The sequence below is a fragment of the Eptesicus fuscus genome, chromosome 22 (assembly GCF_027574615.1).
Source record: "Eptesicus fuscus isolate TK198812 chromosome 22, DD_ASM_mEF_20220401, whole genome shotgun sequence".
NCBI classification, from domain to species: domain Eukaryota; kingdom Metazoa; phylum Chordata; class Mammalia; order Chiroptera; family Vespertilionidae; genus Eptesicus; species Eptesicus fuscus.
In genome coordinates, this window is record NC_072494.1 from 15,422,955 (window position 1) to 15,436,696 (window position 13,742).

The window sequence follows — 13,742 nt, forward strand, 5'->3', positions numbered from 1 at the left end:
TCAATAGCTCTGTGTCCAATGAATGAATCACCTTTTGTCCGGTCCTCAGGGGAGGTGGACAACAGTGGTTATTTCTAACAGCAGCAGGAAGACAAATATCGCCCTGCCCACCTCACCCTCACCCCCATTCCACCCACACACACACACACACACACACACACACACACACGCACACACACACACCCAATGGTGGTCATTGCTCTTTGCTCTCAAATCAATAAGGTTTCCAGCACATTCTAGCAAGAGGCACCAGAGAGAGCCCCGAGGAGCCTTGGGGAGCCCTCAGCTCCCGGCCCAGGTTGCACAAATGAGGGAAGTGAGGTGAGCGAGGGGCAGGGCCTGGGGTCACTAACACAGAAGACGCGTCAGGGGCCTGCCTCGTGGCACTGAGCTCAGAGGTCCGGTTGCTCTGCACCTGGCGGACAGCTCCATGGTGACTGACCTCTGGCTTGTGGGCGTGGTCCGTGGCGCCACAGGTCAGCAGTCACAGCCACGGCCAGCAGCGGCTGAGAGTGGCTCTGGGAACGCTGAAGCCACGGGGCCACGCGGCCACACAGCAACACTCTCCTAAGACACCGTCTGTCGGAGCAATGCTGCGACAACCCAGCTCTGCCGGGTGGGCAAGCGCCCACTTCACCCTTCCTTTCCACAGACGGGGTGCAGCGCAAAGATGGGGTCACTCTGCTCTGAACTGCGCCAGAGCGCGGGAGGGAGGGAGGGAGGGAGCGTGTAACCACAGCCCCAGGGGAGGCCACAACGTGTTTAGAATGAGAAAGACTTGCAAATCCTTGAATTTCCTTCCTGCATCCCTCCTGTCTCTCATCCAGCAAAAGGAAGTTGACTTCCCAGATTCCCTTTCTGGTTCCGCATCTGGAGCGAGGCTTGGATGGAGCTGTCATCGTCAGACCCACCCAGTGTGGGAGGACAGGAAGCCGGAGGCCCAGACACGTGTTGCTGAGTGAGAGGCTAAAAAACCCGACAGACGGAACGAAGGGCTGAAATGGCTGCGGGGAAACCAACAGAGACGGAGGGAAGGGGCAGCTCTTGCCCCCAAACGCCAACTTACAAGCAAGGGTGGGAGGTGGGCGGGGCCCGTGGCTCAGCAGCTCCGGGAAGAACGCGGAGGGTTTAGTAAACATCTGATCCATGTCAACTAACGGGCTGCTGTGCCAGCCGGGGGCACCTGCTGGCTCTGGCTGCAGGGAGGGAATGAAACAGCAGGGAGGTGGCCCTCCGTCCGGACCGCCTCACCTCCCTGGTAGAGCAGTGGGGCCAGGGCCGAGACAGGGCTCCTAACGATGCCAGGGAACTTGGGGTGTTTCATCTGGGGAGACTTGAGTGTGAGGTTGCTGGCCCCTCACCACAGTCAGAAAAAGGTGGGGAGACACAGGGGGCCACCTGCAGCCCAAAGCTCAGTGTGTGAGGGGAGCGGGTCAGACAGACAGCCTTGGTGGCAGGTGGAGTCAGATGTGGTCCTGAGGGCCAGGTTACTGGCAGGGACGTGTGGCTCCAGGTGAGCAGTGAGTGAGCCGGCCCCACCGAGAGCAGGGGGGGAAAGACCAAGACGGCGTGGGGCCGGCCAGGTAGCCAGGGCTCATAGGAGACCAGCCCAGCACGGATCAGGGGCGAAGGCAGGGGAACCAGAACATTGTCAGTGCTGATGGCTTGGACTGCTACCCTGAGACGGCACCCCAGCTCCCTGCAGTGCTGGGTCCCCTGCTTGGGGCAGGCCTGGGGCCCAACGGGGGACAGCAGGGAACCCAGGGTAAGAAGGGGCTTTCTGATGGGCAGACGAGCCTCCAGCGGGCAGAGCAGAGGCCGGGGTCCCGTCGGGAGGTGTGGCTGGGAGGAAGGCACAGGTGCTGGGGTTGGACGGACAGGGTCCCAGTGGCTCTTCAGCCCTCGCTCCGTCATGTTCACCCTTCCCGCCCTGCTTTGGAGGGAGTCCCCGGGGCTCAGCCCAACTTCCAGGGATGCTCAGGGACCGCAGGAATGGGGGTAGGAGAGACGGTTTGGGGACGGAACTCTCTCCCCAAAGCCGCGAAGCCTCATGGGCTTGGAAACCGTGGGCCTTGCCTGAGTCCAGCTCTGCCTCTCGCCGGCCACGTGACCTCGGCCACGTCACGGACTCCACCTCACAGGACGGCTGCGAGGACTCAGGGAGGCCATAAAGTAAAGACATCGACAAATGGCTCATAAAGCCGTTCTCCAAATCCACAGTTGGAATCAGAACCCAGGCCTGATGGGAGAGTACCAGGAGCGGGTACGGGTGAGTTCCGGGGCTGAGCAGCGGGTCCGCTGATAGGAGATTAGTATGAAGAAAGCCCACCATGGGCCTCCGTGGGGCCCCCACACCCGGGAGCCATCCCATGACAGGTCACCAAAGAAATGACCAAGTCCATTCTGGGACGGACGGTGGTGATGACTCCACCGCAGACAGGGTGTACTTGCTCCCACTGAACCGTATACTTAAGAAATGGTTAACATGGTAAATGTCATCTTACGTCTATTTTACCGCAATTAAAAAAAACACACACAAAAACCGTTTAATGACAAAGTCACAACTTGGCCCCAAGTCTACTGATCACAACCCCAGCGCCCCTCCCGCCACCAGACAGGTCCGTGTTAGGGACGTGCTCAGAGGGAATGGAACTCTGAATTGTAGTGAGTTCTTTACTTCAAAGATAAACCGAGCACCATTCGCATCTTTTCCAATGATTGGGCCTGGGAGATGGTGAGCAGTGGTGATTTTGCTACCTTCTCTCTTACACACAGGAAAATGGCTTTTTACCGGATTCCTGTCGAACAGACTAGAACTATCAAAACGTTCTTGGTGGCACCGTGCAATAATAATGGTGAGGAATCCTCCAACACGAACCGTCTTAGCAGTGCCTTCCGACTCCCCAGAACCGCAGGGAGCCACTCATCTGGAGCCCAGATTTGGAATCACGGAGCTCCTACGACGTGTGTACAAGCCCCTTCATTGGCTCAGCAGGGGCGGCCGTGAAGATGGCTAAGAGGGGCCCTCCCTGGGCTTATCAGGGAGCCCGGGAACCCCCGCGGGGCGTTCAAAGCACACCTCCCCCGCCGTGGGCTCGCTAGCCCGAGGCCCATGCACAGGCGATCTGCTGCCCATCGGATCTGCGGGCCCGGGGACAAGAGCACCGTTTACAAAGAGTAACCACGACAATGCAGAATAGGATGAACGGACAGGAAAAGGCACGCCCTCTACACCGGCCCCTCAGGGAGACGGAATATTCTGCTAAGGTGACGCTTGTCCCCCGCGACTTCAGGAGTCTGTATTCAGGGAAGGAGGCTGGAGCTCAGCGCTGAGGACGGGCACTCGTCACGGACTTTAATTATCCTAAAAGCTTTAAGACGCCGGACCAGCTTATATTGACAAGAGTCTTTAAAGAGGAGTCACCTCTTTAAACTTTACAGAACTCTCTTTTTGATTACTTACTGCTTCAAGTTCAAGGTTATATCAAGGGGACAGCCCGCTCCCTTACTGGGCAGAGAGGCCAGGTAGTTAGGAGAAGGGACACGGTTGCTTGGACAGCCCCCGCCCCCAAGGGCTTCCTGAATACAAACCGCACTGGTCATTGTTAGCACAGAATATTCACAGCGACTCTCCCTCCATTTTTCCCTCCTTATCATTGAGCATCCTTCAGACGAGGGGCCCTGGACACAGTCAGAGGCCCCTGAGAGAATCTGGTCCAAACTGCCCACTTTACAGATGACAAAACTGAGGTGGAGAGAAGAAGTTCGTCCAAGCTCACACGGTGACTGGTATCCCGGACGGACCAGCCACAGGCCCCTCGCACCAGGGGGGGTGGCAGAGGCTTTGGGGCGGGAGACCTACAGGCAGGACAGGCAGTAGGCGGGACCGGCAGCAGGCTGGTTTCCTCAGAGCCTGTTCATTCACTCGGCTGCCCGTGCCGGGAGGGGGATTTCTCGAGTCCCCGAATTAGAGCAGAAGCTTCTTGAGAGGTGTGCCACCCCCTCACTTCACGGGGCCCAGGGCGAGGGCAGTGTGTGGTTTCCAAGGCAACATTGGGCGGGGGGTGGGGGGGGGGGGGATGGATTCCACCGCCCAGGGCCACTCTGAGCCTCAGGGGAGGAGTGGGAAGTGAGGGGACACCTCCTTCCCATTCACAAACACTGACTCCTCCCAGGGCCGGAGGACGCCTCTCACACCCCGGACTCCTGGGGCCAAGGAAGCTTCCAGGGGACCTGGCCACGCACCCCTCTGCCTGGAAGCCAGTAAAGCCGCAGCAGGCTGACCCCTGAGGGCCAGGCCTGTCCCTCCCGAGTCTGACCCACGGGGCGGCGGTGTCCACACCTGTTAACAGACGCTGCACCGGCCTGTGGAGGAGCATGGCACAGGATGCCCTTTCCAAGCGACAGAACAGAAAGCCGCTGCGGGCCGCGGAGAGGCCCGGCGTCGCCACCACCTGCACGCAGGCCCACCGCGGCCCGGTGACAGCACAGGAGCTGTCACACCTACAAGGAAGGGCACGGGGGGGGGGGGGGGGGGGGAGGGAGGGAAGGAAGCCCTCTTTAGAGGCAGAAAGAGTTAAACCCACATGTTTAAATATTTAGCAAATAAGACCAAAATGTCACCCAGAGACTGGCAGGCTGGCGTGGTAACCACGGCCAGCAGCAGGTCCACGAGTGAAGAGGTGCTGGGCTGAGGCTGGCCGACGAGAGGGGACGAGACGGTGGCGGGGAGGGCCACGCGGGCATGGCCAGCTCGCAGGGACAGCCCACCGAGACCCGAGCGCCCTTAAGAGGCAAGAGCACAGGCCAGAAGCCAGGGCCTCCAGACCGGTCGGCCACAGCTCAGTTGCCTCCCCGGTGACGAGGGGCGGGTAAACGCGCCCGCCTGCCCCAGGTTTGTCATCCATTCATTTGTTCCCACCTACTGAGTCCTGCTGTGTGCGAGGCGTTCTCTCCCGCGGCCCCCGCCACGGACACAGCCCAGGGGCGGCGAGGCAGTCCCACACAGGACACGCAGGGGCAGGGGCGGCACCAAGGGCGCTTTGCTCAGGGAGTGGGGCATCCGGAACAGCTCCACGAGGAGGAAATACCTCTGCCGAAACCTGAAGGTCTGGGAGGCGACATCAGGCAGCCCAAAGGTCTGATAACATACGTGAAAACCCTCCGGAACATACGAAGCCCCGGACAAGGTAAGGAGGCGGCCTCACCACTGAGCAGTGGCGGGCGTGCCTCCTCTCGGAAAACCTGCGAAGGGTCGTCTGACAAGGACTCCGGGGTCCGGGCTCCAGGCGGGGGCTGCAGCCAAGGCTGAGTGGCTCCTCGCCCCCTCTCCTGCCTCCTTTCTTTCCAGCCTCGCCAGCCGGGTGCAGGCGGGCTGGTGGGAGGGTGAGAGGTGCCCTCCGCCGCCTACGCACAGTGGTCCCCCGGGCACCGCCCCCCGGAGCACACTCCCCGTTTCCAGCCTCCTGCGTCTGCGGAAATCTGTCCGGGGAGGGTCCGTTAAGAGTGGATGGAGCAGGAGATGGACGGGAGCTTGGCAGCGGCGGCCGCCATCTGGAATTTTCCTGTCCATCTCTACATCCCTAGGTGCCTGCAGCTCCCTCCTCACCTCCGGGCAGCGTGCCTGGGTGGAGGGGCTGGTGTCCTCAGACCAAGCAGGCTGGCAGGGCCGTCTGCCTGGAGGTCTCCAGATCTCAGGGGCCCCCATCTGTTCCGCCCACAAAGAAGGCCTTGGCCATTGGCCCATCTCGGACCCAGTGAAGGCGATTCAGACTCACCAGCCAACCAGCCAGAGATAAGCTTAGGACACGGCTACCGGCGGCCGACCAGGGTGGAGACCCCAGCCTCCGATGTTTCGGCGGCGGCCACCTGCCCTGAGGACAAACACACCTCCCCTCTGTTCTCTCTCCACTCCTCGGTCTCCCAAACACAGACACCCCCCATCGTGGCACTGATCAGCCTGGGAATCGAGGTCTTTCAAAGGCAGGGTAGGGTGTGAACGACTTCTGAAGTCTCCGCCCCCCCTGCTCAGGACCTGGTCCCAGAGGTGCCCCCAAAGCCTGCCACGGCTCCCGCCTCAGGGCTGTTGCTGATCTCAAGACTTCTGCCGGGAGACCCCTCCCGCCCTGCCTGCCAGGCAGACACGGCCTCCTCTAAGCGAAGGTGTTTTGCGAATATTATCTCCTCTGATCTGCACAACAACCCTTTGTGATGGGTACTATTCTTAGTCCCATTTTGCAGGAAGGAAATAGACGGAGAGGGATTCAGAAACTTGCTAAAGGTCACGCCATAACACACTACAATGTGTCAACGAGCGGATTTGAACCCAAGCCAGACCCTTCTGAAGTCCATGCTCCCCGCCACCTGCTATCCTGCCCTCCGGGGCGGCACCAGGGGCCTCGTCAGAGCCAGAGAGACACCGAAGGTTGACAACCCCCTGGAGCAGCAAAGTGCTGTCGGGGTTTCTAGCACCGAGCACCGGCTCCTGCCCCAGCTCCGCGCGGAGGAGACCCTCACAGGCAGACATGGAGTGAGTGAGCCAGAAGGGTGCTCCGAGGAGGGGGAGGGAGGGTACTGGGGAGCAAAACAGGTTCCGTGTTTTACGCGGTGAGCCAGGGATGTGCCGATGGCATCGAAAACGTGAGCCTGCCGCCTGGGAGGCTGCCACCGCCCATCTGGGAGCTGGTGATCGCCAAACCACAGGGATACATGGGCTCTCCGAGAGAGAGTAAGGTTTTCAACGTTTTGGTAAATTTTTAAAAAAATGTCTTGTTGCCTGACTGGCGTGGCTCAGTGGCTGCGCATCAACCTGTGAACCAGGAGGTCACGGCTCAATTCCTGATCAGGGCACATGCCCGGGTTGCGGGCTTGATCCCCCGTGTGGGGCGCGCAGGAGACCGCCAATCAGTGATTCTCTCTCATCATTGATGTTTCTGTCTCTCTCTCCCTCTCCCTTCCTCTCTGAAATCAATTTAAAAATTAAAAATGCATTTTTGTGTATGTGTGTGTGTGTGTGTGTGTTTTCATTTCTTTCCAGGACACACTGGCAGGAGAATAACAGATGCCTGAGCCTTTGAAAGCTCCATGCTGCGTGCTCCATGCGCCCCCGACCCCAGCGAGACAAGAGGAGACTGAGCAGAGCCCGGTGGTCGTCTTTGCCGCCCCTTTCCCTGTTCCAGAGCCGGCTGGACGCTCCAGGGAGCCCGTTTCCTCTGAGTGGGAGGGCAGATCTTCTAAACCCTCGTGCTACCCACCGAGGGACAGCCTCCCCCCAGAGACAGTGACTCCCTGTCGTGGGAAGGCCCACAGAGGCAGAAGGGTTCATGATGCATGGGGAGGGGTACCCTTCCCCCGCCCCCCCCCCCCCCCGCCCCCGTTCCCTCTGAGAGCCTGCCACGCCGCGGCTCTCCGACTTAAAGCCAGAGTTTGGTTGGGAGTCACCCAGTACTGTTTCCGAATTTTTCTTCCTCAAAAAAACACTAGTTGTCCAAACTAACAAAGAGGAATACTGTTCTAGACGGTACCCCAGCATCTGTGTGCAGGGCCAGGGCCTGGGGCTGGAGGGGAGCATCTGGGGCAGAGTTGGGGGAGGTGGAGAGACGGTCATCCGGTCCCTGCTGAAATGTAGCCAAGTGACCAGCAACTGGTAAGGATGAGTGAAGTGCCGAGCAGATCCTTAGCACCCCCCCGCCGGCACCTGGCAGTGAGCACACCCCGCCTCACACCAGGGGAGCAGCAGCGGGCCGTTCCCCACGGAAGGGGCCTTCCAGGGGCTCCGCTCTGGATAAGAGCCGGCCGTCAGTCCGCCCTCCCTCCGGAAGCCGGTCCCCCGCTGGCCGCACACCACACCTCAATCAGAGAATTGCAGAATTGGGGGGCTTAGGAGCCCCAGTGAACAGACGAGGAAACTGAGGCCCAGGACCACAGCGCTAAATAATGGTCTACATTGCTTTTAAAACCAGGTACCTTGAACCCAGGACCCTTTCATTCAACACATGCGCTGCACACACCAGCTCTTTGTCAGACACCGTGAGCCCCGAGAAATGAAAAGATTGATGGCATCCTAGTCCCTGAGGCGGGGGAGAAAAGGACGGGGGGAAAACGTACAGGATAGCCGGGCGAGGTGCAGACAGTGGGTGTGGGTGCAGGAGCAAGCCCTCCCTGCCCCCACCACCGCCCCCAGGACAACCTGGGCCCAAACCTCTCCCATTCCCCTCCAGAGAGAACGTGACTGGAAGGTCAGAGGCCCAGAGGGAGCCACAGACCGGAGACTTCCCATGCGACCGTGGGGCACGTCGGATGCGGGGCTGGGCGACGGAGCTGAGTGCAGGCAGGCTGGGCCCAGCGTGGAGAGCAAGCCCAGCCCCCTGCCAGCACCAGGCAGACGTGACGGTGACCATCTGCTGGGCCCGGCTTGCACATGAGCAGGCCCAGCTGGGAGCAGTGGGGCAGGGAAGGGACTGAAGTTTTCACTTCGCGAGAGCCCTCTCCGTGCTCTCGGCTGTGACCAAGGCTCTTCGGAGATCGGCCAAGCGGGCGATAGGGCTCCCCCGCTTCAGAGGGGTCACTGCGGCCCGGAGCAGTTGTTATGGACTCCGGTCATTCAGGCTGAAGCGTCTGAGCCAGGAGCCCCAGCCACCGATCTCACTTAGCTTCTCCCAGCTGTGAGTGCCAGGCCAAGGGGAGCGCCTGAAATCGCATCTCCTACTGCCCAACGTTAGGACGAAGCAAAGACTGGCCGTGAGCGGAGGGCGGGACAAAGGGTGCCCAGCGAGGTGCTGGCCTGCCACCACGTGGCCCTGCCACAGGCCACGGCGGAGGTCACAGCGGCCGTTGGGCCAGCTCGGGGCTGAGAGCTAAGCTGCAGACCCTGAGCTGGGAACAAGGACCCCGAGAGAGTCAGGGGCGGGACACCGGCTCTTCCAATCCCAAGGCCTGGAGTGGAGAGGAAGCAGTCAGGCTCGGGGACCATAGGGTGGGGCTGTGGCTGGGAGCCGCTCTCCCTCCCCTGCCCTCAAGCTGCAGGGTGAGCTGGTCTTTGCGATTCTGCCATTTTCTTTGGCCTGTGTGACACCTTCCGCACAGGTCAGGGTGGCCTATGGTCAGACAGACGCCCTGCAGATGAGGGCGTGGGGGCTGAGAGGGGCTGAGGGGCTCCCAGCTCCGTGGCTGGTTTGGGGAAGCCCAGCCGGACTCCCCGGTCCTCCTTGGTTCCTGCCTCTGTCCCTCCTGCCTACACTCCCGGCTCCTTCCTGGGGCCGAGTGGACAACGGTCTGGGTTAAAGGCCACACACTTGGTCCTCTTCCGGCTCCAGGAGGGAAGCTGCTTGGTGGCATCTGGGACCATCAGCCCGCAGAGCACAGCATCTCTCTGAGCACCTGTGACCCCCAGAGACTAAACAGTCCCAACCTCTGATCAGAGTCATCTGGTCAGCGACAGCCTGGAGCCCTGCCCAGGGGGGCTGGCGCCGGGGTCTCTGCACCCAGGCCAGCCACAGCACCCCCGACATCCAGCGTGAAAGCAGCTCCGCTCCCTGGGGGGAGGCGCTCACACCCACATCTGCCTGTGCAGCCCATCGGCCCGACCACGGTGAGCAACAAAAGGTCACTCGGGTTGCTGAGCATTCTCACACACGCTCCTCACGCCATCCGCACCGCAACCTGTAAAAGGCAGAATCGAACCCTCGTGTTCCAGGCGAAGAAAGATTCACGTGTTCCAACCCAGAAAGGTCACGGGGCTGGCCACACACACTGTGAGAAGAGGCCATGGCGGAGCCCTGACCCCAGATGTTCTGACTCCGAGTTCTGGTCTTTGTCGGTCTCTTGCTGCTGCCCAGAGGTGGATCTATCTGAGCTCCTCCAGCCGAAGGACCGGGGTTATACCCAGATTCACGTGTGGGACAAAGAACACCTGGATGCCCAGCTCCCGCAGAGCAGGCCACCCTGAAGGGCCGTGAGGGGGGAGACCCATAGTCACAGAAGATGCCACAGATCTGCTCACTCCTGCCTGCCCTCTCCAGCCCAGGGCGAGCAATGTTCCCACCTGGAAGTGCACCCCAGGGGCCCGGCCAATATTTCTCTGGGTGCCAAGTCACTCCTGAGCACCCCCTGGACAGGGTCAAGTCTACAGCACATGGAAATGCAGGTTCCTGGTGGTATCCGGTGCAGTGTGTGTGTGTGCGTGCATGTAGGAGGACACGAGACAGGTCTGTCTCACTGGGGGGATTCTGTGACTCAAGTTCAGAAAGGATCCAGCGAGAGTGAGAAGTCAAAGCAACGCATAGGGTTCTCAGAGGAGGAGAGGCTCACATGTTCCAACAGTGCCGTGACACTAAATGCGTATTCCGAGCAGACGGCCCCCTAAATCACAGAGCCACGTTGGCCTCTGGGATCCCCCAGTGAAGACGATGTCGCCGTGTTCTAAAGCCACAGGGCAGCCTCCCAGTCCCCTCTGCCATGAGCGTCCAAACCAACGGAAGAGCCACGATCTTGGACACCGCCATATGAGATCCCCCGAGGAGCTGCTTAGGGGGTGGACTTGGGGTGAGGACAGGCTCAGCCTGCCGAAAGAAATGGCCACCGCCTGACGGGTAAGGGCCCAGGGCACCTACCTGGACTTCACGTGTGTGATAGGCGATGATCAAACCCAAGAGGATGATGGTGGACAGACTGATAAGGCATTTCAGGGCCAACGAAAACATGGAATCCTGCGGGAGAAACGGAGAGAGAATTACCGAGGGCCAGGAATGGGGCGGCCCATTTTACTCGGAGGCCATGTAAAGGGGGAGCCCTGGGGACAGAGGGGGGACTGTCACCAGAAACTGCCTTAGGCTGGGCCCTGAGCCGCGCCATCTCAGCTGCGGCTCCCAGCCCGGCCTCTGTCCTCAGGGCTAAATCATTGCGGCCTCCCTGGGATGAACGCTGCTTGGGGGTGATGGATCACCTTTGTTATATGTGACTAGAGTCAGTGTGATGTGTTGTTTAGAATTTTTGCCTCCGTGCTCATAAGTCATTTGAACATAATTTTTTTTTTTTTTTTTGGTGCTGCTACGATATGGTTTGGGCATCAACACTGTGCCAGCTGAGGCCTCTCTTTTCTCTTAACAAACCTGAGCCAGAGGATTCCGGCGGTCCCTCTCTCTCTGACCGTGCAGAATTTTTTCAGGAATGAATTAGAATGTCGTGGCAGCTGCTCTCATCTCCTGTTTTAGGTCAAGGGCAGGGAGGGAGGCAAGGGTGGCAGAAGAGCGACTGAAGGGAGAAGGGGGCTGAGCACATGAGCCACTAACTAGGGGTCCTGGGCAGGAGAAGGGCCCTGAGGGGGCCCCCTGTGGGGGGTGGGGGAGGCAGGTTGGCTGCATGGCCTTCACTGCAGCCTCCCAGCCCCAGGGGAGCTTACAGGACCCCCGTGGTTGGGAGCACAAGCTCTAGGGGGCCGCCTGTGGGTCCAAACCCTGACACAGCCACTAGCTAAGTGACCTCAGGCTGCCCGGCTGCCTCGTGAGCCTCGTGGGGACAACCTCCCTCGTGCGGCTGCCGTGAGAAAGAACGGACGTGTGTGCATGCGAAGGGCTGGACCGGTGCCTGGCTGTGTCAAGGCCAGCTCCCACTGCCATTTACTCTGCTTCCTCTACAAATGCAGGGCGACCCCGTGCCTTCCTGGGCGTTGGAAAGCCCGAAGGAAGACAGGAGCGCAGCCTGAGCGAAGGTAGCAGGTGAGAGGCCGGAGCCCGGGCGTCCCGAGAGATGGATGTCACACAAGAAACAGCCCCTGTACTCCCAGGGATGGGGTCCAAGCAGCGCCTGGTTTCATGAAGCACGTTACAGTGGACAAGGTGCTTTCACACACCCGTTCTCATCCATCCTCACCACGGCCCTGGCCTCTACCCCAACTCGACAGACACGACGGCAAATGCTCAGAGAGGCTTGTGCCAAGTTCACAGCCGAGGCCTCTGACTCCCGGGGGGGCACTCCCACAAGCCCTCGGGACCTCTCTCCCTGGGAAACAGCAGGAACGCCCTCTGAGAAGTGTCCCCCATAACCGCTTACGACCATAATGGAAGGTATTTCAAAAGTAGGATATGATTAACTGCCTGGTGAAACGTACAGTAAACCCGGGGTGGGAGGGGGGAATCAAGAGAGGGAGACATCCCTGTTCAGAAAGCTTCCAGAGAGCCTGGAGGGCATGGCTCAGGGGTTGAGCGTCGACCTATGAACCAGGAGATCAAGGTTCAATTCCTGGTCAGTGCACATGCCCAGGTTGCAGGCTCAATCCCCAGTGTGGGGCATGCAGGAGGCAGCCAGCCAATCAGTGATTCCCTCTCATCATTGATGTTTCTATTTCTCTTTCTCTCTCCCTTTCCCTTCTTCTCTGAAATCAATAATTTAAAAAAAAATTTTTTTAAGAAAACTTTCAGAGACAGAGTGACAGGGGGCTGGGGGCTGCAGGGTTGGGTAGTGTTGTCCAATAGGGCAACCACTAGAGTCCTGCCCAAACCCACGCTCCCACCGCCCTCTGCAGGCCGAGACGGAATGAAAACAACCCTCCCCTATGTCTTTCCATCTACTAGTCATTTATCTGATACAGTTCCTGGGGCCCACGTTATGCCAGGCAAGAACCAGCACTTGGGGAACCCAAGGGAGAACTAAGGAGGTCGCTCATTCATTCATTGTTTCTTTCGTTCATGACCATTTCAACCACTTCTCATTTCTTGAGCAACTACTACAGGCCCAACAGTGTCCTAGATGCTCTAAGACATTTACAGAGAGGCCCTGCCCACCAGACGCTACCCATGTGGCTTATGCACGAACGCTAACTTCCTACACCGTGTGGGGTTGTCCAGCTGTGGGGAAGGGTCTCCATTGTGCGCTGCCCAGACAGTGATCTAAACAGAAGCCGCTGCCTTGACCCACAAGTTCATGAAGAGCAGCCTGCAGCCATCACGCAGCACACGTGTACGGGGGCTGGTGGTGTGCTGCTCCCATTACGGGCACGAAGCCAAACAGACCTCAGTTCCAGTCCCGGAGAAGGTTCTGGTCTTCGAAAGCACCCCTTGATGCCCGAAACATGACCCAAGCCACGGGCCGGGATGGGACTGGAAGATCAGGCAGTGAGGTCAGGGACACGTGGGCTGTTGTAGGGTGAGACTGAACTCCCTGCAGGAAGCAACTGGGAATAGCTCACCACGTTTCTGAGCCAGGAGTGACCATAACTTTCTTCTCAAAGGAGCCTGAAGGCGTCTGGGGAGCATCAAGCCTCCCCGGGGAGGGGTGTGGGATCAGCCGCACATTTCAACCTCTAATTTATTTCCTTTGGCAGAAATTAACTGAAATCGTTATCCAAGTCTATTTCTATCATCTTTAGAGGAAGAGGTGAAGGGGGCCAGATGGTGTCTCCTCTCCTCTCAGCCTCTTCCTTTTGTTCTACAACTTGAAGCCTTTACGTAAGAGGCAACTCCTACCTGCTCCATGGTTTTGAATGGTGCAACCTCCTTGGCCAGCTCCAGCCCCGTAGGGAGATGAGCTGTGCAGTGGGTCAGCCGCAACACTCGCTACTTTACAGATTTCCTTGCATTCTCTATCACATGTCAATAAAAATAGACCATCAACCATTCTTAATAGCTGGGAAACATGTCAAATAATTCTGGCTGGACTAGAAATGTTTTCTTTTTGGATAAATATTTCATGACCATCTTTTCTTTGCTGCCTGAACTCCAATGAAGCTTGAAATGGATATGGTCCTT

At 59.0% G+C, this 13,742-nt stretch overlaps 1 protein-coding gene across 2 annotated transcripts in view; it reads right to left on the reverse strand.

Annotated features, from left to right (window-relative positions):
* Positions 1–13,742, reverse strand: part of KCNN3 (potassium calcium-activated channel subfamily N member 3) — a 138,076-nt gene that overhangs the window by 85,677 nt on the left and 38,657 nt on the right. For both annotated transcript variants that reach the window (XM_008155743.3, XM_054712075.1), the window contains exon 2: positions 10,611–10,706. In XM_008155743.3, coding sequence (XP_008153965.2) covers positions 10,611–10,706 — 96 coding nt within the window. The remainder of the gene's footprint in view (positions 1–10,610; positions 10,707–13,742) is intronic.